The following is a 26,227-nucleotide window of genomic DNA, read 5'->3' on the forward strand; positions in this document are numbered from 1 at the left end:
TAAACTGTAGAGGGTTTTTGCACTTGTTAACAATGTTCGCAAAATAACAGCGCGAAAGCTGTGACATTCAGTGCGTCTCCGTGGGCTCTCTTCTCTGAAGTACGCTATGTCGAACTTGATTAGATCTGGCTGTGTGCGGTCGGTATTTGGAGCTGCTCCCTTGTTTTTCCACAGCCACGGCGGCTGGATCTCCCGTTAATGCGAGTTTAGAACGACGACACTGGGGTAAACCAGCTTGTGACCTCACTGAGGCTTGTTTGTGTCTCCCCTCGGTGTTGAACCAGGGATTTTTTGCGGTGTTATAGAAAGAACAACCATCTTTGACGCAGACGTCTGCGGGATATTTCTCAGGATGGCAGTTTTCAGCTTACTTCTGTCTTTGGCTGCTCAGACGCTTACTTTTCTCTTCTTTCTGCTCGTCGTTGTGTTTCTCGGATACTGCTTGTATGTTAAACACATTCATATGAAATATGACCACATATCCGGCCCACCGACGGACAGGTAGGTAAAGTTCTCGGCACTTTTGCTGACACTGCTCGACGCTGACCACTTGATTTCTTCCCCAGTTTTCTCTTTGGACACTCAGCATCGCTTTTGAGGATAATGAAAAATATGCACCAGAAACTTCTGGAGTGGTAATTTGAACGTAAACGATGGTTGTGTGTAGGAGTGATTAATAAATAATGATAAAACGTATCATTTATACGATAGTATGTCTTTTACAGGGCGGATGAGTATGGGCCTGTCTACAAGATATATGCTCTGCATTACGCTGTAGTGTGTGTGTCCTGTCCTGAGGCAACAAAGGTAAACTGTGACAACAGCATGAGAGTGTGTGCAGTAGCGGTTTTTGATATGGGCGACATGGGTCCGGGGCGGCATCATGGGCATCGGCAAAAAATTTAAAAAATTGCTCATATTCATGCTGCCCCGACATCATGCCAGCGCATATTGGGAACGGCATAGGCACCGATCGGTTTTCTATTGCCCATTTGCTGCACCGTAAAAAAAAAGAAAAATCCTAAAAAACCCCAGTAATATTCCGGCAGCTGGGGCGCCAAAATAATACCATAAAATAACAGAAAATAACTTTTAATAAATAATTTTTGCATTAAAATAACATTTTAATGTGATTAAACAATGAAATTACCTATAAAAAAGGTCAATGAATGCGGCAATATGAATAATAATACTTAAATGTACAGAAATATACAGTTAACAGTTGGTTTAAATAATAATGGATTGCTTTCATACAGCACTTTTTGAGACCCTCAAAGCGCTTTGCAATTCCACTTTATAATTCCGCCAGAGGGAGTGTTCGCCCAGGCACGCTCTGATATCGTGGTGTTGGCAGTGTTGCCAACTCCTTAGTAAGGAAAATCGCTATTGGCTGTCCTAAAAGTCGCTAGAAGTCGCCAAATGACGTCATCACCTAATTTGCATAATTTGTCATGCTAATGTAATTGTAACCTACGTTGTTGGAGAGAGAAATAACATCGTGGAAGAGACGTAAAGTGAGTAAAAAACATCCTAAATGCAGTTAGAATTTATTTAGAACTACAAATTAAATTTCTTTTAGCAATTATTGTTTTTTAATGTCACAATTCCAACCCTGCTCCTTTATCCGGGCGTGGACCGGTGTTGTGCCAAAAAGTGATTGTCTGCCAAAAACTGATTTCCGGTATTTGCCAAAAATTGATTGCTCGTATTTAAACGGCTATAAGTAACTTGTTGGGCTATAATATATGAAACAGATGTCAAATGCATCCCTCATGGATGACATAAAGTCATCTTGAGCCACAAACAACATTCGTGTAACAAGGTAAAAGCCGCGATCAGTTTTTGGCAGCGACTTTTATATAACCTTTATTTATGCAGTTAAAAAAAATCTCATTAACATTAAAAATGTCTTTTGTAAGAGTAAGCTGGCCAAGAGGACAGCAGAAAAGGCAGCACATATTACAATAGTTCTGTAAATATATTTTAAGTAGGAATAAAGGACCGGATTGGTTATAATGTAAGTACAATAACACAGAGTTGTAAAGATACTTGAAAAACTGATATTTTTTTTAATTCTATATATAACCCCTTTGTAAACCCTGTTCACCGAAGTCTATTTATGAACATACGTAAAGATATTACACATAAAAAATACGCAGAAACATTGGAAATCAGTTTTTGGCAGACAATCACTTTTTGGCACAACACCGGCAAAAGTGACCCGAAATTGGCACTCTGGTGGAGTTAATTTGTGTGTGAGAGTGTGTGTTTATAAGTAGTTTTAAACCTTGTGATCCACAAAACAGCATAACAGTAAAGGAAGAACTGACTGCATTACAGTCAGTGCTGGAGCAGAGGCTTCGCTCATGCGCGATTCATTTGCAGTTTGGACGCACAGGTGTGAACGTCTCCTGCCCTGATAGCAGCTGGGGGAGGACTATCCTCCGCCCGTGAGCGCTTTGGCACGGGTGAGGCGCCCACGGCAGCACCGCTGCTTGTTGAGAGTAAGAGCGATATGCGTTTTCACGTCAAAAAGTCGTCATAAATAATTCTCCAATAATACCAGAAAAAGTCGCCAGATTTGTCGCTAGTCACTTTTTAGAAAAAAAGTCGCTAAGGGGGTCTGAAAACTCGCTAAATATAGCGACAAAGTCACTAAGTTGGCAACACTGGGTGTTGGTGTTGTTCCCAGATCAACATTGCAAGTGACCAATCAGAATGTTGTGACGTCATACTTTTGCGACTTCGGGAAAAAGCGCGGTAAAACAAAAAACTGTACTTAAGGTGAGAGAAACCGCCTCTGTCCCCCGATCAACGGACCCTAACCCTAGTAAAAGATCTTTACTGCAGATACTACTATGGCTCTGCAGATTTTTTCTTTTCTTTTAACCTATGTCGCCTCACCTTGAGGTTGGTAAATCTGTCTATCACATTTTGGTGGTCAAGTCTCTCAAGCATCTCTTTCTCAACTGACATCACAGCCAGGTGCTGGAGTCTGCTTTGACCCATGGTCCTTCTCATCCAGGTATGGAGCTGACTCAAGACACTAAAAGACCTTTCACAGCTACAGCTGCTAACTGGGTTTGTTAGGGCAACCTGAATAACAGTTTTCAGTTTGGGGAAGATCTGATTATCCAGAAGATTGTACAATGTTAACATATCTGGAATGGCACCAGCCTCACTCTTGAGCTTTATAAAGTCTTTGGCAACCGTGACTTTCTCTGACTGAAGCTCAATATGGTAATGCAGTGCCAGGGCTGACAACCCAGTTTGTTTTGCAGATTCTGTATAGCAGCTTTAATATAGGGAGAACACAACTTCCAGATTGTATGAGTTGTTTGTATTAGTTGTTTGTCTTTCTTTTTCTTTGCCAGTTAAACAGTTACTGTTTTGCCTGTTAGTACTCCCTGTCTGTTTTCTTACCTGGTACTTCCTGATCTTGTACTTTGTCCTCATGTTCCCCTCTTTCCTCTCTCCCTCTTTGGACTGACAATCTGTACACACACACTCACCAGGAGTTATAAGGTTAATGGGCATCCAGTCAGTTAGTTAGTTAGTACCTTGGGTTCAATATTGGCACATGCACATATGGCAAAATAACCAGTTTCTCTCATTACATTTCAAACAGGACAGTGGTAACAACAGCAGGCTACGGACAATGTTAAGTTTTAGATTTTAAATAGGCTGTATACATTTCAATGAGATCAACAGGGCAGTCAAATATCGCTAATTTTACTACAGAGCAAACATCGTCGGAAAATACTGACGATGTATATATATATATATATATATATATATATATATATATATATATATATATATATATACATATATCATAATAATCTGACATTACCACAGTGAGATGATTTTAGTCTCATGAACAACATTAGCTAATTGTTATTTACTAACTAATCTTAAATGACTGTTCAGTACAGAAATGAAGCCCAACAATCATGTTTTACAGTCCTGTGGCCTCAGCCTCAGATACTCAACTAATCAAAGTGATGTCATGACAAAACATTTTCCTCCTTCATTTCTGTCAGACAAAGCTGTATGTAATGTTTCTCGCGGTTAGTATCATGGTTGCTAGGCAACCTGAACAGCGCAACGAAGGGCTAGACCGTCCCATTTCACAAGCCTCTCACTTCCGCACTTACGTAGTACGCGTAGTGCGCGTACTTCAAGCGTGCAGACCCTAAATTGGGACACAGCATTCGTCTTCTTTCAGGCTGGGGCTGCCTAACTGGAAGAACAGCAATTTTTAACCCAGACATATTTCAGACATTTTTTCAGGATGGCAGTTTTCAGCGTATTTCTGACTTTAGCAACTCCAGCACTTACATTTTTCTTCTTTCTGCTTATCGTTGCATTTCTTGCATACTGCTTGTATGTTAGACACATTCATATGAAATATGACCACATACCCGGCCCACCGAGGGACAGGTAGGTGAAGCCGTCGTCGAAACCCCTATACTGGCATAACCAGAGAATGACCAGCTGTTTTTGTCCTCAGTTTTCTTCTGGGACACTTACCGTCGTTTTTGCGGATAATGAAAAATGGTGGAGTTTTACACGACAAATTTCTGGAGTGGTGAGTGGAGCGTAAATGATGTTTTTGTGCGGTTTTAAAAAAGTTGTGATTAATAATATTTAAACGTCAGCATGTCCTTTACAGGGCCGAGAAGTATGGGCCTGTCTACAGGATAAATGGTCTTCATTACGTTGTAGTGTGCGTGTCCAGTCCAGAGGCAACAAAGGTGAAATAGTGTGAAAGTGCTGGGCAGAAATCCTGCAATTGTTAAATTGCCACAAGTGCGTAGATTTGGCATGGACGGAAGGGATATGTCCCCACCAATATCCAGCGATTATCCCCCCACCAATAATTTGATCTCTTTGAGTAAAGAAAAACTAACCCGATAGAAAGAAAACAAAAGATCTGTCAGCATCTCATTCACCCAGCGGTGCAGAAAGAGTTAAATTACGTTCTCTACTGGAGTCATTGACTGTACAGTCAATGACTCCAGTCAATGACTGATTGGCTGAGCCTTTCAGGGAGCTCTGTTTAGTTTTAGCAGCGGCAAACCTACGCTGCCAGGAGGAGAGGAGGACGGCAGCAAAAAGGAAGAACCTGGATATAAGAAAGTAATTTTCAAAGAAACCTGTAAGTCACTTAAAGCCAAGTTCACTCATAAAATGTGTCCGTCATAATAACGTTACAGGCTATGCTAGGCTTTGGCCCACATCAGTCTAAAATTGTATGTACCCATTAATAACGTATTTTGAAAACGAACTGCACAACATGCAGCACTATTAGTTATCTCAGTCTCCCACAGCAGCATTTCTAATTTTGATTGAAACCGTCAGAGAAAACGGCAGCCTCGAGTAAGCCCGGATATTAGTTTACAGAGGCTGTTAAAAATATATGTCTAACGTTAAAATGTTGGTGAAAAGATGGGTAAGGTTAACAGTGACTCGAATGAGATTAAACAATGCTGCTGTATGCCATGTCCACCAGGAGAGACTGGACAGTATAGATGTAAAACCAATATGCCAGCAGTTTATCTCAGTTAACAAGAGGAGCAGGCATGTGTTTGGCTCCTTCACATAGTGGACATTGAGTTGTTGTGTGGGACACCAGTAGTCCATGTCTGTTGCTGTAACAGTAGTTCATGTTTAGAATAGAAAATCTCAGCTCACTGACTTGATCGGGGCAATTGTGCCTAAAATGTTGCATAATTTTGCTGAGAGATCTTTTACTCTGTGGTAATCTTAGATGAGTAGTTTTATGGACAAAACCCACCAGGCCATTCAGTGTTCCCTTAGTGCCAAAATATAAGAGATGTTGGTGTACTATGACGGAAGTAATGTTGTTAAGTCCTTAAAGTCATATTCTTTTATTGTCATGACTGTATTTGAAGCTATTTTTATGTTTGTATGATACCTGATTTATATGAAATATGGCTGAAGTAAACTAAACTCTTAAATACTTAGTCAGTCATTTGTTTAATAGTAACTTAACATTATATAATTCACATATAAAACTATGAATTGTAATTTTAAATGGTTTAAAAGCAGGTAGAATAGCATATGTAGGCAAGTATATTTCTCCTTTTTTATCTAGAAGCAAAAACAAAAAGGGAAAAAAAAAAGAAACAGGGCAGGGTTCGGTGGTTGAATCATCCGTCCCCACCAATGCCAAAACCAAATCTACACCCTTGAATTGCCAAATAATAAAAAATAACTACATTAAGCCTAACTCTCGATAATATTTGCATAAATCCAATTTCTTGCAATGTTTTTTCTTTCATTTCCCACACCCATAAACATAAACTACACTCTTCCTACACTACTGACACTTTATTCACCTTCAGTCACTTTAATTTTAAAACTGTATATTCTGTGTATTTATTATTTCGCTCCTATTGTCTGTTCTTATTGTTCTTATCTTCAACATATGCTGAACATTGTTTGTTAATTGCCCCTTGGGGATAAATAAAGTCTTCTGATTCTACTTTATGTTTGTGGATTCAGGAAATCCTGATGTCCCCAAAGTACCCCAAAAATAAATTTGTTTACAAAAAACTCTTCAGCCTATTTGGTCAAAGGTAAGACTTATCAAACTACTTAGGTTGCTTCTTTACATTAGCATCAGACTTGTTTATTTAGATTTTTCTTTATCAGTGGAACAAAATTAAATTCTCACAATAAAATGATGTATTTTCATGAATAAATAACCAAACTGTTTTAAAGTCATCCAGCTGATTTAGCCAGCGCAGATCTGGTGTGCACTATAATATACTTTAAAAAATGAGAAATGTTATATATTTTTATGATTATTCCATTTGATGATTATTATTATTCCATTTATTCTCAACTTCCTTCTTTGAAGGTTCTTAGGCAATGGCCTGGTAACAGCACGGGATCATGAGAAGTGGTACAAACAGCGCCGGATCATGGACCCTGCGTTCAGCAGCATGTGAGTTATGCATTTGTTGCTTTATAAAGTATACCTTGCCTTTACCAGGCTGAAACCACTTTGCCTTCAGAACTGCCTCATTTCTTCATGGCATACATTCAACCAGTGCTGGAAATACGTTTTGGTTGATTTTTGGTATTTTGGTCCATATGGCATCATGCACTTGCTGCACATTTGTTGGCTGTGCATCCATCATTCAAATCTGCCACATCCTAAAGGACCTCAGCTGGAATTAGAGAGCTGACTGTGGAGCCCATTTGAACACAGTAAACTCATTAGCACAGTCAAGAATCAGACTCTGAATACTTTATTAATCCCTAAGGAAACTATATGGATTACAGTTGCTCCAAGACAGTTACAGTAACAGACTACACCAGGGGTCCCCAATCCCAGTCCACGAGGGCCGGTGTCCCTGCAGGTTTTAGATCTCACCCTGGGTCAACACATCTGAATCACATATTTAGTTCATTACCAGGCCTCTGAAGAACTTCGGCTGTATCCCAATTCAGGGTCTGCAGCCTTAAAGGCCGCATTTTAAGGCAGATTACGTCACAGCGACGTGACGAAGGCTGTCCCAATTCAAAGGCTGCTCGAAATGCGGCCTTCAAATGGGTGTGGATAATTTTGCCGAAAAAAAAACGGCGGATGAGGGGCGCCCGAAGAGTAAACTTTAAGTACTGAAAATTATGTCACTTATTTATGTGCAAATGTTTAATAACGAAAAACGTTAAAACATTACTGTTGGCCACATGTCGGCAAAGTTATGTGACATTAGTGACGTTTGTACTAACTTGGTTTTAAAGCCTTTACTTTAAAATATACGCCGTTCAATAGCTGATCTTAATCTTACAGAGAATGATCAAAGATCATGTAGAAACAAACAAACAAATGAACAAAAGATGTTCTCCTTCATTTCTGTCAAACAAAGCTGTATGTAACGTTTCCCTTGTGGACCGTTAAGGCTGCAGACCCTGAATTGGGATACAGCCTTCAAGACATGTTGAGAAGGTAATTTATCCATTTAAATCAGCTGTGATAGATCACGGACACATCTAAAACCTGCAGGGACACTGGCCCTCGTGGACTGAGATTGGGGACCCCTGGACTACAACATATTACAGTTGTTACATGTTACAGAATTTACAAATTTGACAAATAGCACTAATTTATCAAAAATCGCTCAATTCTAAATATCAAAAATATTGACAAAGAATATTACAGAGATGGAAAGAGGTGGAAGAAACCAGTTTAAGAGGATTTGTAATGAGTAGTTACTCAGTTTGTAGCAGTCTGGACGTTCTCATCCCATCTCTGGCATCAACAAGGCAATTTCACCCAGAGAACTAGTAGAAACAGTAGGGAGATAGTAGCAGATAGTAGGAAGGTTTTTCTTTTTTCTGTTGAACATTATCCTTTAATGAATTTCTGTGATAGTTTGTTGGGATGTCCTGGATGTGCTGCTTCTCTGTCTAAAGCTATCATTACTTCCAGGTATCTGAGAGGTCTAATTGGAACCTTCAATGAGAGGGCAGAGAAACTGATGGATAAACTTGCAGAGCTTGCTGACAGTAAAAAAGAAGCTAATATGCTCCATCTTGTCAACTGTGTCACCCTGGATGTTATTACTAAGGTATTATATTACAGTCAATTTTACCCTTCCAAAGGGTGAGTGTGTGTGTGCATATTTGTGTATACTTTTTTCTTGATAAATTTCAGGTTGGCTTTGGGGTGGACTTGGACCTCTTAAAGAATAGTTCACCTTTCCCTAAAGCCATTGAGACATGTCTGAAAGGAATGGTTTACTACCTTAGAGACAAATTTTTTCAGGTATTACTTCAGTGTTTGTTGTTATGCAGTATGTCTGCCGAGAACATTGTTATCAGAATGACAGGCTAAAGCCTTCAGTCTGCCATTCCAGTTCAATCCAAAGAACAGAGGATACATTAATGAGGTGAGGGAAGCGTGCCGCCTGCTCCGTACAACTGGAGCTCAGTGGATCAATGAGAGAAAGACCGCCATGCAAAACGGTGACGAGGTCCCCAAAGACATCCTGACACAAATCATCAAAACTGCAAGCCAAGGTTGGAGTTCCCAAATTTCACATTTGATTAGACTAGATAAGAGCAATAATATAGAATCTTGTTGAATCTGTGTGAAGAGCATAAAAACAAGTAAATAAACACACTGAAAAAAAAATGATAGTTTTTTATCATTTCAGAGGACAGCATGACTGAAGAAGATGAGGAGTTTATGCTGGATAATTTTGTGACGTTCTTCATTGCCGGTGAGTCTCTGTTATTTCATCTTTGATGTTAGAAGTAGTGCCCTGTGATGGACTGGCGATCTGTTCAGGGAGGATAGTGCCTTTTTCTCAGTGACAGCGGGGATAGGTTAAGAAAACAATTAAGATAATGGACTGATGTATGAAATATTACACAATAATTTGGGACTGTGCTATCTTTGTGGAACACCAAAAGGTTTGCTGTGTTAAAAGGCGCACAATGCAGTCACCACTTTAAGCATCAACTTTTAACTTAATGCCATATGGTTTCATCTTTATAAAATGTTATCTATTGTCAGGTGTAACGATGCAGGTATTCACAGTGTTGGGAAGGTTACTTTTAAAATGTATTCCATTACAGAATACAGAATACATGCCCCAAAATGTATTCTGTAACGTATTCCGTTACGTTACTCAATGAGAGTAACGTATTCTGAATACTTTGGATTACTTAATATATTATCATGCTGTTTACAACTACATGAATGTACTATTGCTGTGATTTATTACTGTTACTGAAGGTCCGCGGCTCCGAACCGTAGTAAAGGGACCTCTGGCTAATACGGTGGGTTCTGTGTCGGGCTCGTAGCCGAAAACTAGCTTTACTTTGTTGTCTGGGTCAACTTTGCTAGCCAGAGACAGAGAGAGGCGTTGAAAGGCTGCTCCAACGGAACTTATTGTTTTCGGAGGAAAACACGAACACGGTGTACAGTCGAGTCTTAATAGCTTACTTACAACTGGGCTCGTCAGGCACTCTTCTTGGCTGCAGTGGTTATTATTATATTTACATGCTTCCAGCTCCCGTTTTTTCTCGATGACAGCTCGTACTTTTCCTTTTTCTCCCTCCCTCGCTCACAGACACATAACGTGTATGGCAGTCCATTCTCCCTGCAGCACGGACTACACTGCCTATGATGCTACATTCTTTAGAGCTATGCCTGTAGCATTCTGCCTATTAGCTTAGCACAACAACAACAACAACAACAGGCGCCCTTTCACCCAGGAAACACAGAGAGAGAGAGAGCGTCACCCTGTAACCATGGCAACCGTAACGCTGCCGCCTGGAACAACAGAACGTAGCTGTCAAACAAAACCCAAACAGTCCTGACCGCCACAATATGAAACGGGGAAGTACCGCCGTGTAATCCATTTATTTCAACAAAGTAACTGTATTCTAAATACCACCTTTTTAAACGGTAACTGTAACGGAATACAGTTACTCATATTTTGTATTTTAAATACGTAACGGCGGTACATGTATTCCGTTACTCCCCAACACTGGGTATTCACAACATACATTCATTTTCATGGACTACTGACCAGATGATGGATGTATTGTTATAGACTGTATATCAAAGATGGAAATAGCTTTCGCGTCTTAAAAGTGAACTTTAAAATGGAAGTGAATTAAACCTGCATTCTTTCTGAAGGCCACCAAATGGTGATATCTGCGTTTGCTCCTGTTCCTATAGAAGACTTTTTCCATATATGGCTTTCAGTGGTGCTGTTTTTAACCCTTTAAGACCTACCATAGAACCAAGTCCGCCAGAGCTTATATTATATTTTTACATGTTGTAGAGCCATTTTTGGGAGCATTTCAAGTTGCTATACATCAATACAACCATTATAGCCCAGATTTTAATAATATATCTGCATTAAGTGCATAGTAATTACATAAATTGCAAAAAAGTGCAATAAAGTACAAAAAAATTTTAAATCGTTTTTGTTTTTTTAACATATAATTCTAGTTAGAGAAATGTAAGAGGCTTATCCCTTAAAACTGTAAATACAAAAAAGTTGCACAAAATAGTTTCCCACCACAGGAAATTTATTTTGAGTGTCTTCATAGTTTTATTTTTGAAATACACCAATTTTTATATACTGCAGGAAAAACGAAAATAAATATTATAATGCAAATTTGCAAAAAAACAGCATATTCATCAAAATAAACTATTTCCAGCAGTGCAATATGAGTCCTAAGCATCCCAGAAACGACACAGAAAGTCATAAAGTCAAAGATAACTTTTAAAAACACCAGTATAGGCTCATGAGGCCCTGATGGTAAAAAAAAAACTTCATTTCCGCGAAAATGACGTCACTTCCGGTTTCGGGCAGGTAATGGCGGACATGCGATAGTTTGCGCTGACGTCCAACATAGGAAGTGTTATGAACAGCTGATCGGATCGGCAAAGCCTGTTTCTGGAATATTATGTTTTTGTTGCTGCAAGCGCTTTTTATGCAGTTTTTGCAAAGCTATATGTGGAAGGAAACTGTGACCGAGGACAAGCTGATGGCATAAGATGTAAGTACAACTCCTCCGGTTTCATATGCAAAAAAAATTATTGCGCTAGCTTACGTGGTTGCAGAGCTACCGGGATTTAAAAATGGTTACGCAAAACAGAGCGTGCCCGCTCCCACCGGTTTTAAAGGGTTAATGTGATTTTGTAAAACCTGCAGAGTGTATAGGCTCAGGCACTCATCCTGGGTCAACACTGAATCAAAAACCAGTATGTTAGCCATACTGTCTTTGAGGAGAAGGTGGCTGAGGGCTATCTGTAGTATTAAACAACACATTCATTGGTTTGTCAGTCAATTGTCAGGTGTGTGGGCTCACCCCCTCATCATCACATCCTTTTCTTTTTGGAATGAAGATGGTGGAAACTCTCATCTTGCAGCTTTACAATCAAACCAGTGAATGATGTTACAATAGCTACATACATCTTTTGTACTGCCTGATGTCGTGTGTTATTGGTCCATTGTAAGGTGGTATTCTTATTCAGGATTGCCAAATTTATGCTATTTCAGGCCAAGAAACAACAGCCAATCAGCTGGCTTTTGCAATCATGGAACTTGGGAGACATCCTGATATACTGGAGAAGTAAAAAGTCAAAATATATTGCGCGACAGTTTCCACTATAGCAAATAGACTTTGGTTTCTTATGGAGTTTTCTCATTTCTCAGAGCGAAGAAAGAAGTGGACGATGTTATTGGAATGAAACATGAAATAAGCTACGATGACCTGGGCAAGTTGGTCTACCTGTCACAGGTACATGTGGCAATTTGAAAATTGTGGTACTATTTTTCTGTATCTTAAAGTATCCTTTGTCTTTTGCATTAATGGGATTTGTGGTTTTAAGCATTTTCACTGCTCTGTTGAGTAGAACGGTGTTATATATGTACCAGTCCATTAGCATCATTTGTTTTTTTTAACACAAGATGTGCCGTATACATCTTCTCCCAGGTGTTAAAAGAGACTCTGAGAATGTACCCCACAGCTCCGGGCACATCTCGTCATATTGCTGAAGACATTGTCATTGATGGGATCCACATACCTGGAGGAATAAATGCTATTGTGAGACATGTATTTTTTGATATGTTTCTAGCAAAGCAGGAAATACACTTCTATATAAACATCAAGATAAGTAAATACAAGATTTTCTAATGTTTAGTTCAACTCCTATGTGAGTGGGAGACTGGACAAATTCTTCAAGGATCCACTGAGATTTGATCCAGACAGATTTCACCCAGATGCTCCCAAGTAAGGAACGCACTGTTTCACCATGCTGACATGTTTTACATAATGTTTGTACACCCATTATTATCTCAGATAAAATGAGTTAAATTGTTCAAAGTAACTAAAGCTGTCTCTCATCTATTCAACAAGGCCTTATTACTGCTACTACCCTTTTTCCCTCGGTCCTCGTTCGTGCCTGGGAAAGAACTTTGCTCAGGTGAGGATGACAACATAATGTGAAGACCCACTAACTTATAAACACACGGACTCATCTCTGTGGGCGCTGTTGTGTTTTTTAGATGGAGGCTAAAGTGGTGATGGCCAAACTACTCCAGAGGTTTGACTTCACTCTTGTCCCAGAACAGACCTTTGACATCCTGGATGCTGGCACACTCAAACCAAAGAGTGGAGTGTTGTGCACTTTGAGTCACAGGGATTACAAAAATAAATGATCTTAAAGTACATCACATTGGAACAGGTCATAGGTATCTATTAGGGGTGCAACGATACACAAAATTCACGGTCCGATACTTTGGTGTCACGGTTCGATGTTTTTTCGATACAAAAAATGTTCATGCCTTTTTAATTTATCATTTATTAAAATTATAAATAGATATTTTAACCCAAAAGTACAGTTTTTAAATTTAATGTTGCTGAAACAACAAAATAAATCTATCTGATCAAGAAATCACTCATCTTTGGAAAAGAGAGTTTATTACAGAGAAATGGCTCTTTCCAAAATAAAAGCTATACTATACGCTTCTTCTGGGCTATATTCTCAGCAGCATATTAAACATATCAGGTCCCCATAAGGAGAATCATGTGCTAACGGCTGTCTAAATGACTCGGGTAAAGTTTGTAGCATGCCTGCTTGTTGTTTTTGTCTGCTTCCACTTGTCTTTGCCCTAGGATGATGTCGGAGTAAATGTGCAGTCATATTCGTTGTGTTCCCACTAGTGCTGTCAGCGTTAATCTCGTTAAAATTACATTAACGCCATAACACGGCAAATCTCCATTAACATGTTACCGCGGATCACCCCGTGTGTGGGGCTGGACGGTGTCAACACGTTAACAAGCTAACTGCGCTAACGCACTAGTTCCCACCCATGTAATTGAGCATTGCGTGGCACATCTGACATACTGTTTTACTTTTGTCCATGACGCACTTACCTTCAGGGTCATACGTCACATGAAAACCAAGATAGTTCTAAACACCAGATCTGAATGAGGGTGGGGGAGGTTCAATTTGCCATGTTGCAAGGAGCTTAGCTTCTGTCTTGCTAGCTTGCACTCAACAGTGCAGCCTAGGCGGAGTAGTCGAGCGCAGATCCACTGAGCGCTCAACACAGACAGCATCATCAGAAGAAAAGTTGATAAAATAAATTTAAAAATTTGTATTGTTCGATATGCATACCAAACCGAAAGCACTGTATCGAACGGTTCAATATCGATACGAGTATCGTTCCACCCCTAGTATCTATATGGTGGGGCAGAGTTTTTACTCTTGTCTGAAAACTGATTTTTTAAAGAAAACCTTGTAATGAAAATAGTCTCGTGTATGATCGTAGTACACGCAATATATTCATATGAAATGCTTAGAACTATTTTTATGTCTTCACTGGAATAATCTATTATTATTATGGAAACATTTTTGAGGAAGCTAGGATCAATACCATTTGCTACTGTATGTATGTACACACATATACACACACATATAAATATACACAGACACATACTGTGCTTAGAACATAGGAACTAAGTGCACTGACTCTTAGGCACCTTTCTTGTCATTTCTTTTCTGTTAGTAACAATTTTCCTAAATATAAAAGACACTTTCAAAGTTGTCACAGACACATCACTGATTCATCACTTGAGTTAGGTGCCTATTGTATGCTTGAATGATTAATACCACTTTAAATAATTAAAGGAAAATCTGGCTTCTTGTAAGCAAAATATGGAGAGAACTGCAAAATGGATTGCAGTTGCTTTTTCATAGCCACTGCCTGTAGCACTCACTGACTTTTGTGTAAATGAAATAAAACTGAAATACAATGTCTGTTTTGAGGAGTTGCCCCCTTTCTCTACCTCAGACAAACTTTATACAGTAATAACCTGAATTAACAAACTTTTATTAGAGAGTGAAATCTCAGAGGCACACATCCTATGTGCCATTTTTCTTAACGGTTTAGTTTTTCACAAGAGGTTCCTACTAATGTTTCAGAATAAGAGCCCGGTTAAGAAAAGCTCTATTACTGTCTGGTGAGCGCTTTTAATTTGAAACAAATCCAGAAAGTTTGCATAAACAGAGTAAGGTACGAAATTTCACAGCGGGAGAGGTTCGTGATGAAAGACTGATGGATGATGAGTTTATTGGCTGTCAAAGTGAAGAGGTCAGACATCTTCATCTGCTGAGATAAATAAACGCCTTGCACTATAAGATGAATGCAAATAATAATATATATAATAAATAATAACAAATAATAATAATAATAATAATGCAAATAAAATGAATTTGCATGCATTTTATTTGCTTTTATCTTGTTTCTCGTGTTCTTGATGAAGAAGACTTGAATATAATGTTAATATGAACAAAGCAGAGTGTTCCGGGACTCTGAACTCTTAACCTTAAGTTATTAATAAACCTGCAGGTGCCGACAGCTTTTACGGTGGAATGCATTTTATTTACAAAAGATGATGCTTAGAGGCAGATTTACCAAGTGTGTGCGTCAGCTCAAAGCCCTCTATTGGCCTGAAATTCAGCTTCAGTTAGACGCCTTTCTCTTCCCAAAATATTGCGCTCTGAAAGGGCAACTTCTGCAAACACATATGAAATACAAAGCCGAAAAAAATACCCGGGCCCACTCCTTTATGTCGCAAAATCGAAACTGCGCCTGTTTAGTAAATCCCAGCAGTAGCCTTTTTAAACTGTAGAGGGTTTTTGCACTTGTTAACAATGTTCGCAAAATAACAGCGCGAAAGCTGTGACATTCAGTGCGTCTCCGTGGGCTCTCTTCTCTGAAGTACGCTATGTCGAACTTGATTAGATCTGGCTGTGTGCGGTCGGTATTTGGAGCTGCTCCCTTGTTTTTCCACAGCCACGGCGGCTGGATCTCCCGTTAATGCGAGTTTAGAACGACGACACTGGGGTAAACCAGCTTGTGACCTCACTGAGGCTTGTTTGTGTCTCCCCTCGGTGTTGAACCAGGGATTTTTTGCGGTGTTATAGAAAGAACAACCATCTTTAACGCAGACGTCTACGGGATATTTCTCAGGATGGCAGTTTTCAGCTTACTTCTGTCTTTGGCTGCTCAGACGCTTACTTTTCTCTTCTTTCTGCTCGTCGTTGTGTTTCTGGGATACTGCTTGTATGTTAAACACATTCATATGAAATATGACCACATACCCGGCCCACCGAGGGACAGGTAGGTAAAGTTCTCGGCGCTTTTGCTGACACTGCTCGACGCTGACCACTTGATTTCTTCACCAGTTTTCTCTTCGGACACTCAGCATCGCTTTTGAGGATAATGAAAAATGGCGGAAATATGCACCAGAAACTTCTGGAGTGGTAATTTGAACGTAAACGATGGTTGTGTGTAGGAGTGATTAATAAATAATGATAAAACGTATCATTTATACGATAGTATGTCTTTTACAGGGCGGATGAGTATGGGCCTGTCTACAAGATATATGCTCTGCATTACGCTGTAGTGTGTGTGTCCTGTCCTGAGGCAACAAAGGTAAACTGTGACAACAGCATGAGAGTGTGTGCAGTAGCGGTTTTTGATATGGGCGACATGGGTCCGGGGCGGCATCATGGGCATCGGCAAAAAATTAAAAAAAATTGCTCATATTCATGCTGCCCCGACATCATGCCAGCGCATATTGGGAACGGCATAGGCACCGATCGGTTTTCTATTGCCCATTTGCTGCACCGTAAAAAAAAAAAAAAAATCCTAAAAACCCCCAGTAATATTCCGGCAGCTGGGGCGCCAAAATAATACCATAAAATAACAGAAAATAACTTTTAATAAATAATTTTTGCATTAAAATAACATTTTAATGTGATTAAACAATGAAATTACCTATAAAAAAGGTCAATGAATGTGGCAATAGGAATAATAATACTTAAATGTACAGAAATATACAGTTAACAGTTGGTTTAAATAATAATGGATTGCTTTCATACAGCACTTTTTGAGACCCTCAAAGCGCTTTGCAATTCCACTTTATAATTCCGCCAGAGGGGGCGCCAGAGGGAGTGTTGGCCCAGGCACGCTCTGATATCGTGGTGTTGGTGTTGTTCCCAGATCAACATTGCAAGTGACCAATCAGAATGTTGTGACGTCATACTTTTGCGACTTCGGGAAAAAGCGCGGTAAAACAAAAAACTGTACTTAAGCTGCGATCAACGGACCCTAACTCTAACCCTTTAATAAACACTAAGCAGAATTGATATTGTCCTTGCAACATTGGAATTTCATAAATGCACGAATGGCTTGGCGCGCCAAAGAATAACGTCACAAGAATGTGATTGGTCACTTGCAATGTTGATCCTGGAACAACATTTACTATGCTGTTCCAGGAACAACACCAACACGGCGATATCAGATCATCCGTTCGCCCAGGGCGCCAAACAGGCTAGGACCGCCACTGAGTGTGTGAAAGTGCTTGGCACAAATCCTGCCCTTAACTTCAAAGTGTGAACTACTGACATTTTGGTTTCACTAAGCATAACTCCTGATAATATTCGTATCAAATCTTCTTTCTCTAAAAAAATGTTTTTCTGTCTTTCTGCTCCTGGCTTCAGCAAATATTGATGTCCCCAAAATACCCCAAAGATAAACTTGTTTATAAGAGACTTGCCAACCTGTTTGGTCAAAGGTAAGACTGCCTTATCAGGCGCTTTTTTGTAGCGATGCACCAGTTCTAAAAGGCTGTGCTGTTACTGATATCGTTTTAACTTCGGTTACTGACTGGAGTCGATCAACAAAGGCAGATATCAGCAGATACCAGTGTGATACTTTGCATTCATTTACCAACATTTAGAGGTGGAAGTGAGCTTTGCAATACTGTTATTTGTTTAACACCTGGACTAAGATTAAGACACGCAGGTATAATACAGACCACCACTGTACTCAGTGGTGGGAAGGTTACTTTTGAAATGTATTCCACTACAGATTACAGAATACATGCCCCAAAATGTATTTTGTTATTACTTAATATATAAGTAATATACTTTGGATTACTTAATATATTATCATGCTTTTTTACAACTAATGAATGTCCTATTGCTGTGTGATTTATTACTATTACTGAAGGCTACTCACCATACCATTAGCAACTAGATTTTTAAATCTTAATATAAATGAGTAACAGTAGGTGGACATTAGGTAAGGCTGCACTTTTTGCAGCGATCTCGTATAGAAAACTATTTGTGCGTATATAAAACAGGTCCGCGGCTCCGAACCGTAGTAAAGGGACCTCTGGCTAATACGTCGGGTTCATGTCGGGCTCTTAGCCAAAAACTAGCTTTACTTTGTTGTCTGGGTCACTTTGGTAGCGAGAGACAGAGAGAGGAGTTGAAAGGCTGCTCCAATAGAAAACAGGAGCACAGTGTACAGTCGAGTCTTAATAGCTTACTTACAACTGGGCTCGTCAGGCTCTCTTCTTGGCTGCAGTGGTTATTATTATATTTACATGCTTCCAGCTCCCGTTTCTGCTCGATGACAGCTCGTACTTTTCCTTTTTCTCCCTCCCTCGCTCACAGACACATAACGGGTATGACAGTCCATTCTCCCTGCAGCACGGACTACACTGCCCATCAGGCTACATTCTTTAGGGCTATGCCTGTAACACTCTGCCCATTACCTTCATATTAAATCATTTAAAAAATATTTCTTCACGTCATTATGAGACACGGGCATTTGAGCCTCTTAATGCGTGTTTTGTTTGGGTTTCCACCGGCGTGGAATTACCAAAAATAGAGAGGGCATAGCCTAACATATGAAATAGGAAAAGACGGCCGTGTAATCCATTTATTTCAACAAAGTAACTGTATTCTAAATACATTCCTTATAAACGGTAACTGTAACAGAATACAGTTACTCATATTTTGTATTTTAAATACGTAACGGCGGTACATGTATTCCGTTACTCCCCAACACTGACTGTACTGCAGAGATGGGAATCAATGACGTACTAATACTTTATCACATACTTAAGTAGCCTTTTTGGTATTTACTTAAGTTTTTACTTTTACTCCAACATTTTAACGCAAATATCTCAACTTTTCACTCATTACATTTTCAAAACAGGCTCGTTACTTTGGCTTTAAAACATTTAAGAGGAGTTATTATTTCGTGTTTTTGTGGGGATGCACCAATTCTGAAAGTCTGTGCTGATACTCAGAAATATTTTTGTTTGTGCAGAACTGAAAGTAAATGGTAAATGGACTGGTTCTTATATAGCGCTTTTCTACTCTGTCCGAGCACTCAAAGCGCTTTATACAGCTAATTCATTCACCCAATCACACCCATTCACACAAGCACTTCTAAGTTTAAGTGCTAAGTAACTAACATTCAAACACATTCACACTCCGATGGATGCATCGGAGAGCAACATGGGGTTAGTATCTTGCCCAAGGATATTTGGCATGCAGACTGGAGCAGCCTGGGATTGAACCACCGACCTTCTGGTTAGTGGCTGATCCTTTGATCCCTGAGTCTTGATGTTTGATGGTTTAGTAGGCTCAGCCTGAGCTTAAATAATTCTTGGCTTTGACAAAACATCTCAGGAAAAAACAGCTTGGGCAGAAGAACTTAAGGGAAAAAGTCCCTCACTGTGGAGGCAGTCTGAGAAAGCTCGGTGAGTCCATCAGGATCGCGTCGTTCTGTCATGTATTCGCTGTATGGCAGGCAGGATGTGGATTCAGGAGACAGAACATAAACTCAAATCTAGCAAAAAAAATCATAAAATTTCAAACAATAACTGGGCAGGAACGAGGAATCCAAACACTAGGAATTTTCTGGGAAACACAGAATAAGGTAATACACAACCATGAGGGAAGAGGGGCAACGTGGCAATGAACAGAGGGAGACAGAGAAAATATATACTCACAGGATAATAAGAGAAGACAGCAGATGGCACGCACAGCTTAAAACTATACGAGGACCAGATAGGAACATTTAGATTAGATGCAACCTGAATGCCAACAGTAAGCAAAACTAACAGTAACTAAAACTCAGAGGAATAAAATAACGTATTTTGTCAACGGTCTTCTTTGAAGGCTCTTAGGCAATGGCCTGGTAACAGCACGGGATCATGAGCAGTGGTACAAACAGCGCCGGATCATGGACCCTGCGTTCAGCAGCCTGTGAGTTTCAGTTATCACAAACAGACAAGAGTTTGTTTGTTCAACCACTGATTTTTTTCCAAATGAATTTCTGTGGTAGTTTGTTGGCAGGTTCTGGCTCCTCCGGTTAAAGCTATCATTACTTCCAGGTATCTGAGAGGTCTGATGGGAACCTTCAATGAGAGGGCAGAGAAACTGATGGATAAACTTGCAGATGTTGCCGACAGTAAAACAGAAGCTAATATGCTCCAGCTTGTCAACTATGTTACCCTGGATGTTATTACTAAGGTTTTATATTACAGTCAGTTTTACAGCTTTTACAGCAATCTTTATCCAAATAATGTTTCCTCATGTTTGTGTTTTTCCTTGATAAATCTCAGGTTGCTTTCGGGGTGGACTTGGACCTGCTGAAGAACACTTCACAGTTCCCTAAAGCCATTGAGACATGTTTGAAAGGGATGGCTCACTACATTAGAGACAACTTTTTCGAGGTATTACTTTAGTGTTTTTTGATGAGAGAGATGAGATAGCCTTTATTTGTCAGTTGCAGTTGCCCACAACCGAGATGACAGACCTTGCCGACCGTACATAGAATACACAAACATCACATTGGGGAGACAGGCCAGGTAGCAAGGGAAAAAAAAAACATCGAAATGTGTAACACAAAAGGATAATCCAGGAATGCACAGATATCAATACACCATAACACAATAAAACACAGACAAACAACATGGGAGAGTGTTCCAGTGTGTACAGCTGATCTGGGTCCACTGCAATCTTCGATTGCGCCTCCAGCTGATCCGGTGTCCACACCGGATGTGAGGTAAGCATGGGAGGAGGCGTTGGATTCGGGGGAGGGAGGGTGGCCACCCAGGTGGCCTTGAATGAGGTACAAAGAGTTCTGACAACAATCCTGTTATGATGGGAAGAATTTGTTGTTCCAGTCAGCTTCGACCATGGCAGGCCTTCAGCTGGCGACGGTAGGATAGCCACATGAGTGAAGATGCACGATCTGATATCCTCGTGTTGGTGTTATTCCCAGATCATCATACTAAAGGTTGTTCCAGGATCAACATTGCAAGTGACCAATCAGAATGTTGTGATGTCATACTTTTGCGACTTCGGGAAAAACCGGCGTAAAACAAAAAACTGTACTTAAGCTGCGAGAAACCGCCTTTGTCCGCCGATCAACGGACCCTAACCCTGACCCTAACCCTAACCCTTTAATAAACGCTAAGCAGAATTGATATTGTCCTTGCAACATTGGAATTTCATAAATGCACGAATGGGTTGGTGCGCAAAAGAATAACGTCACAATAATGTGATTGGTCACTTGCAATGTTGAACCTGGAACAACATTTTCATGATGATCTGGGAACAACACCAACACGACGATATCAGATCATCCAGTGAAGATGGTGAATGTTTGGGTTTAGTGCAAACAACGGCATCCAATTTTTACAGTTGGTCTAATGTCCATCACTGGTCATCAATTATCTCAATTCCCGTTGTTCTTCTCCAAGATCTTATCCATATTGCGTTCAAAACACAGTCTGAGTACTCACAGCCCTGCCAATTGTCTATCATGTCGGCCAGCCTTATGGGATTTTGAACGGCTGTAGCCGCTTCATGTTCTTCGATAAGCCAGCTCCAAGCCAGCTCCAAGCCAGCTCCAATCAGCCCGAACTCTGTTATCGTGGTTCCAAATTGGCAGATGTCGTTCAATGTCCTGGCGACACTCGACGCAACCGACCATCGAGTATCCGGCAGCAAACGTCTCCACAGGACAATCGGGCTCTCCCAAGCCTAGCAGGTTGTCAATTCCATTACGGGACCAGTTGATCAAATCCATAATTCTTTAGGTTTTGGAGAACAAGACCGAGAAACTCTTTGAGGGTTAGAGTTAGACGAGACTAGACAAACACCTAGAAGCAGCAGCAGGGAAGATAAGGGAGGGAGAGGGGGAGGCGTCCGCCTTCTTCGAGAGCCAAAGAAGACGAAAGTATGTACTGCAAGTCTTGTTGCATGGACTGTTAACTTCTTCAATCTGCCATTCCAGTTTAATCCAAAGAACAGAGGATACATTAATGAGGTGAGGGAAGCGTGCCGCCTGCTGCGCAAAACTGGATCTCAGTGGATCGCTGAGAGAAAGGCCGCCATTGAAAACGGTGACGAGGTCCCCAAGGACATCCTGACACAAATCATCAAAACTGCCAACCAAGGTTGTAATCCCTAAATTTCACATTTGAATAGACTCAGTAAGCATTGAGCATTGATTTTAAATTGCTGTGAATACTACACACAAGAGTAAACAAATACACTGAGTTTTTAGTTGTGGCGAGTGGAGTGTTCTTTGTTGTGGTCCGCATGCTGATGCTGAAGAAGCGACATCATGCCGATGACACCAGCAAACTAAATAAACTGATCAGGAAGGCTGGCTCTGTGATTCGCTTGGAAATGGACACTTTGGAAGCTTTGCCGAATATAAACAGATGACTGATAGAGACATTAACACAGAAGACATTGTAACATTGTAATAAATGAAAAAAGAGAAAGAAGCCAAATATTAATTTATATGTCAATTTTCTTATTGTTTCAGAGGAAATCATGACTGAAGAAGATGAGGAGTTTATGCTGGACAATTTCGTGACATTCTTCATTGCCGGTGAGTCTCTGTTATTTCATGTGTCTCCAGCAGACTGTGATACTGAAGAGGATAAGCGGTTAACAAAGTAGATGGGTAGTTGGATGGATATGGGAAATGTTACAAAATAAGTTGGAGGTTGTGCTTCCTTCTGGCACACTGCAAGGCTTAACTGCCACAGCATATTCGTCCACATATATGAAGCCCCCTTCATCAAAGACTGGTTTAAATCCAAACACTGAACCTTGGGGTACACCAGAAGTGACCGGGAATAGACGAGAGCAGAATGATTTCAGTTGAATAAACTGGGAGTGGTCAAGGAGCTATGGTTGAAACCAGGTCAGGGAGCTGAACAGGATGATGAATAAGTGACTGGACCAGAGACTGGATAGAAGATTGGGCAACCGGTGACTGAGCTATGGGAGACTGGACTACAGACTGAACTGACTGGAGTGTGTCAGAGATGCCGAGAGAGGAAAGTCTGCTTAGAAGGACAGAATGAGAGATCGTGTCGAAGGCTGAGCTCAGATCCAAAAGGACGAGAATGGTGAGAAGACCAGAGTCAGCTCCGATTAGAAGATCGTTAGTGACTTAAAGTAAAGCAGTTTCTATACTGTGACATGAACGAACACCAGACTGAAATCTCTTGTAGATGTTATTATTATCCAGGTGTGAATGAAGTTGAACTGCAACAACTTTTTCAAGTATTTTAGAGATGAAGAGTAGATTAGAAATCGTACGGCGGTTGTTAAGGTTGTCAGGATCTAAAGAAGGTTTTTTCAGTATGGGAGTGACTGAAGCAATCAGCAATGAAGCAATCCCCTAAGGAGGGGACGATACCGGTGGTGAGTGAAGAGTGAATGATAGCAGAGATGAGTGGGAGTAAGGAAGAGAGGCAGGATTTTACAAGCCCTGTAGGCATAGGGTCAAGATGACATGTGGCAGGCTTTGATTTACATATAAACTCAGAAATATCAGATAAATCAGGAAGATGGAAAGTGGAAAACGGCTCAAAATAGAGAAAAGGTTCTGGAGAGGGCGTAGACACAACAATTGAACTGAGTTGCTGGTGGATGTTATTGGTTTTTGTAGTCCAGAGCAGCATCAAGGAGTTACAGGTTTCATTTGCCTTGTTGATTCGAGTCTTTATGCTGAAGTACATGGTATTTGTAGATTTCTGCATCAACAGGAATCTAAATAATGGCTTGCTGCTATTATATGAGTGTGCAGTGCTCTTGGGTTCACCGTCTGAGCTGTCTTTTGATTGTGACGCCTGGTTTCAAAAATGCTAAGCAATGGAGGAAATGCTAAACTTGAAACTTGAAAAACAGCAGCGTCTTTTGTATATAGTGTATGTTGTAACATTTTATTGAGTTTCATGTCAACTGATTATTTTATGATCACTGTTTTGGTGTAGAAAGAAGAAAAGATTAAGAGTACAATTATTTAAGTGATTGTACGTTCATTTTAAGGTGGTAATATTCAATTTTGATACATTTGTGCTATTTCAGGCCAAGAAACAACAGCCAATCAGCTGGCTTTTTGCATCATGGAACTTGGAAGACATCCTGATATACTGGAAAAGTAAAAAGTCTAAATATAGCAGACATCAGTTTCCATTAGAAAAAGTGAACTTTGGTTTCTTATGGAGTTTTCTCATTTCTCAGAGCGAAGAACGAGGTGGACGATGTTATTGGGATGAAACGTGAAATAAGCTACGATGACCTGGGCAAGTTGGTCTACCTGTCACAGGTACATGTTACTATTTGAAATTAGTGGTAATGGTTTTAGTGTGATTTGTAATCTCATGTTCACCCATGGATTCAAAATGAGTCAACTGACAATGAAAGACTGCATCAACAGTAAACTTTGGCTCTCAGTCTTGTTTTTATAAAACAAGATGCACCATAAACGTTGTAATCTTCCCCCAGGTGCTAAAAGAGACTCTGAGAATTTATCCCGTAACTCCGGCCACATCTCGTGATATTGCTGAAGACATGGTGATTGATGGTGTCCACATACCTGGAGGATTTGTTGCTGTAGTGAGTCATAGATTTTTTTTTATGTGTTTCTAGCTTCAAAGCAGAAAATAAACTTCTGTTTTATATAATCATAAAGATCAGTGGCATCAATTAGTTAAACAAAACCAAACCAAACTCACAAGACAGTTACCTGGAATCAAGACGAATAAATAATCTATTCTCATATTTAGTTCAATTCCTATGTAAGTGGGAGACTGGAGAGATTCTTCAAGGATCCACTGAGGTTTGATCCAGACAGATTTCACCCAGATGCTCCCAAGTAAGGAACACACTGTTTCACCATGCTGACTTTATTCCGTTTCATGTTTGCACACACTTTATTATCTCAGACTAAATGAGTGAAACGGTTCACAGTAACTGAGGCTGTCTCTTATCTGTTCAACAAGGCCTTATTACTGCTACTACCCCTTTGCCCTCGGTCCTCGCTCGTGTCTGGGACAGAACTTTGCTCAGGTGAGGATGACAGTGTAAGTCAACATGAAGACCCACTCACCTATAAACACACTGACTCATCTCTGTGGGTGCTGGTGTGCTTTTTAGATGGAGGCTAAAGTGGTGATGGCCAAACTGCTCCAGAGGTTTGACTTCACTCTTGTGCCGGGACAGACCTTTGACATCCTGGATGCTGGAATGCTCAGACCAAAGAGTGGAGTAATTTGCTCTTTCGCTCACAGGGAATAAAAAGAATAAATGGCCATAAAGCACCAATACATTAGAAGAGGTCACAGTAGTCTATAGAGTCAAATTGGGCTTTTATTCATATCTAAAACTGTCACTTAAAAAAGAAGAAGAAAACCTTGTAATGAAAACAACAGGTATGTTTGGAGGCAGAGAGAGAGAGAAGGTAGGAGTGTGGAGGTGAAGGAAGCAGGAAAAAGAAGAGGAAGAAATCCTTTCTGATGCAACACCAAAAGGAGTTGTGTGTCTGTGCGAATGACCAGATTTTTTGCTTGATAGGCAAATGTGTTAACCACTACACTTCAGAGCCACCCATTACAATAGTCAGTATATAGAAACATTTTTGAGGGGCGCTGGTCTCTAAGGTAATGCCATTTGTTACTTTTATACACTGCTGATATATATATATTTTAGTTTATATTATATAGTTGCTTTTTCATAGCCATTGAACCACAGAAGCTTTAGTGTCTGTAACACTAATTTAAGCACAGGTTTTATGTAAATCGAAATAAAACTGAAACTTTAATGTTTGTCAGTGTGATTTTATTTGTGTTTGCGGTGTAGTGATTTCTAATGTACCCAACTTGCTCTTTTAATGCAATTACCAACAGTGTACACATGGGGGCGCTAAGCTCCTGCACAGAAATCTGACTTTTAAAGCAGAGGCAGCACAACAGCTGCAAAACACGATCAACACTATCGATTAAAATGTTATCCAATAAAACATCAGTTTTATTAAAC

At 40.1% G+C, this 26,227-nt stretch overlaps 2 protein-coding genes across 4 annotated transcripts; both read left to right on the forward strand.

Moving 5' to 3' along the window:
• Window positions 1-28: 28 nt before the first annotated feature.
• Window positions 29-26,012, forward strand: LOC102781956 (cholesterol 24-hydroxylase-like). Of its 2 annotated transcripts, none has more exons than XM_087851876.1 (15): window positions 29-501; window positions 16,259-16,336; window positions 16,427-16,508; window positions 17,579-17,652; window positions 20,057-20,143; window positions 20,272-20,410; window positions 20,503-20,613; window positions 22,182-22,344; window positions 22,722-22,787; window positions 24,278-24,350; window positions 24,434-24,518; window positions 24,698-24,808; window positions 24,979-25,067; window positions 25,195-25,261; window positions 25,349-26,012. In XM_087851876.1, exons 1-15 carry the CDS (start codon window positions 353-355, stop codon window positions 25,487-25,489), a joined length of 1,515 nt encoding a protein of 504 aa, XP_087708002.1. In that variant the 5' UTR covers window positions 29-352; the 3' UTR covers window positions 25,490-26,012. The 2 variants fall into 2 exon arrangements, with proteins under 2 accessions (XP_087708002.1, XP_087708001.1); XM_087851875.1 differs by lacking the exon at window positions 29-501 and adding an exon at window positions 15,655-16,193.
• LOC148098372 (cholesterol 24-hydroxylase-like) lies at window positions 649-15,003 on the forward strand. Of its 2 annotated transcripts, none has more exons than XM_087851873.1 (15): window positions 649-807; window positions 4,514-4,591; window positions 4,676-4,757; window positions 6,532-6,605; window positions 6,890-6,976; window positions 8,468-8,606; window positions 8,693-8,803; window positions 8,895-9,057; window positions 9,195-9,260; window positions 12,063-12,135; window positions 12,219-12,303; window positions 12,499-12,609; window positions 12,707-12,795; window positions 12,922-12,988; window positions 13,071-15,001. In XM_087851873.1, exons 2-15 carry the CDS (start codon window positions 4,551-4,553, stop codon window positions 13,221-13,223), a joined length of 1,341 nt encoding a protein of 446 aa, XP_087707999.1. In that variant the 5' UTR covers window positions 649-807; window positions 4,514-4,550; the 3' UTR covers window positions 13,224-15,001. The 2 variants fall into 2 exon arrangements, with proteins under 2 accessions (XP_087707999.1, XP_087707997.1); XM_087851871.1 differs by lacking the exon at window positions 649-807 and adding an exon at window positions 3,909-4,443 and having other exon boundaries at window positions 13,071-15,003.
• Window positions 26,013-26,227: the final 215 nt, after the last annotated feature.

Source organism: Neolamprologus brichardi, chromosome 15 (genome assembly GCF_056152115.1).
Source record: "Neolamprologus brichardi isolate AB-2024 chromosome 15, ASM5615211v1, whole genome shotgun sequence".
Classification (NCBI taxonomy): Eukaryota; Metazoa; Chordata; class Actinopteri; order Cichliformes; family Cichlidae; genus Neolamprologus; species Neolamprologus brichardi.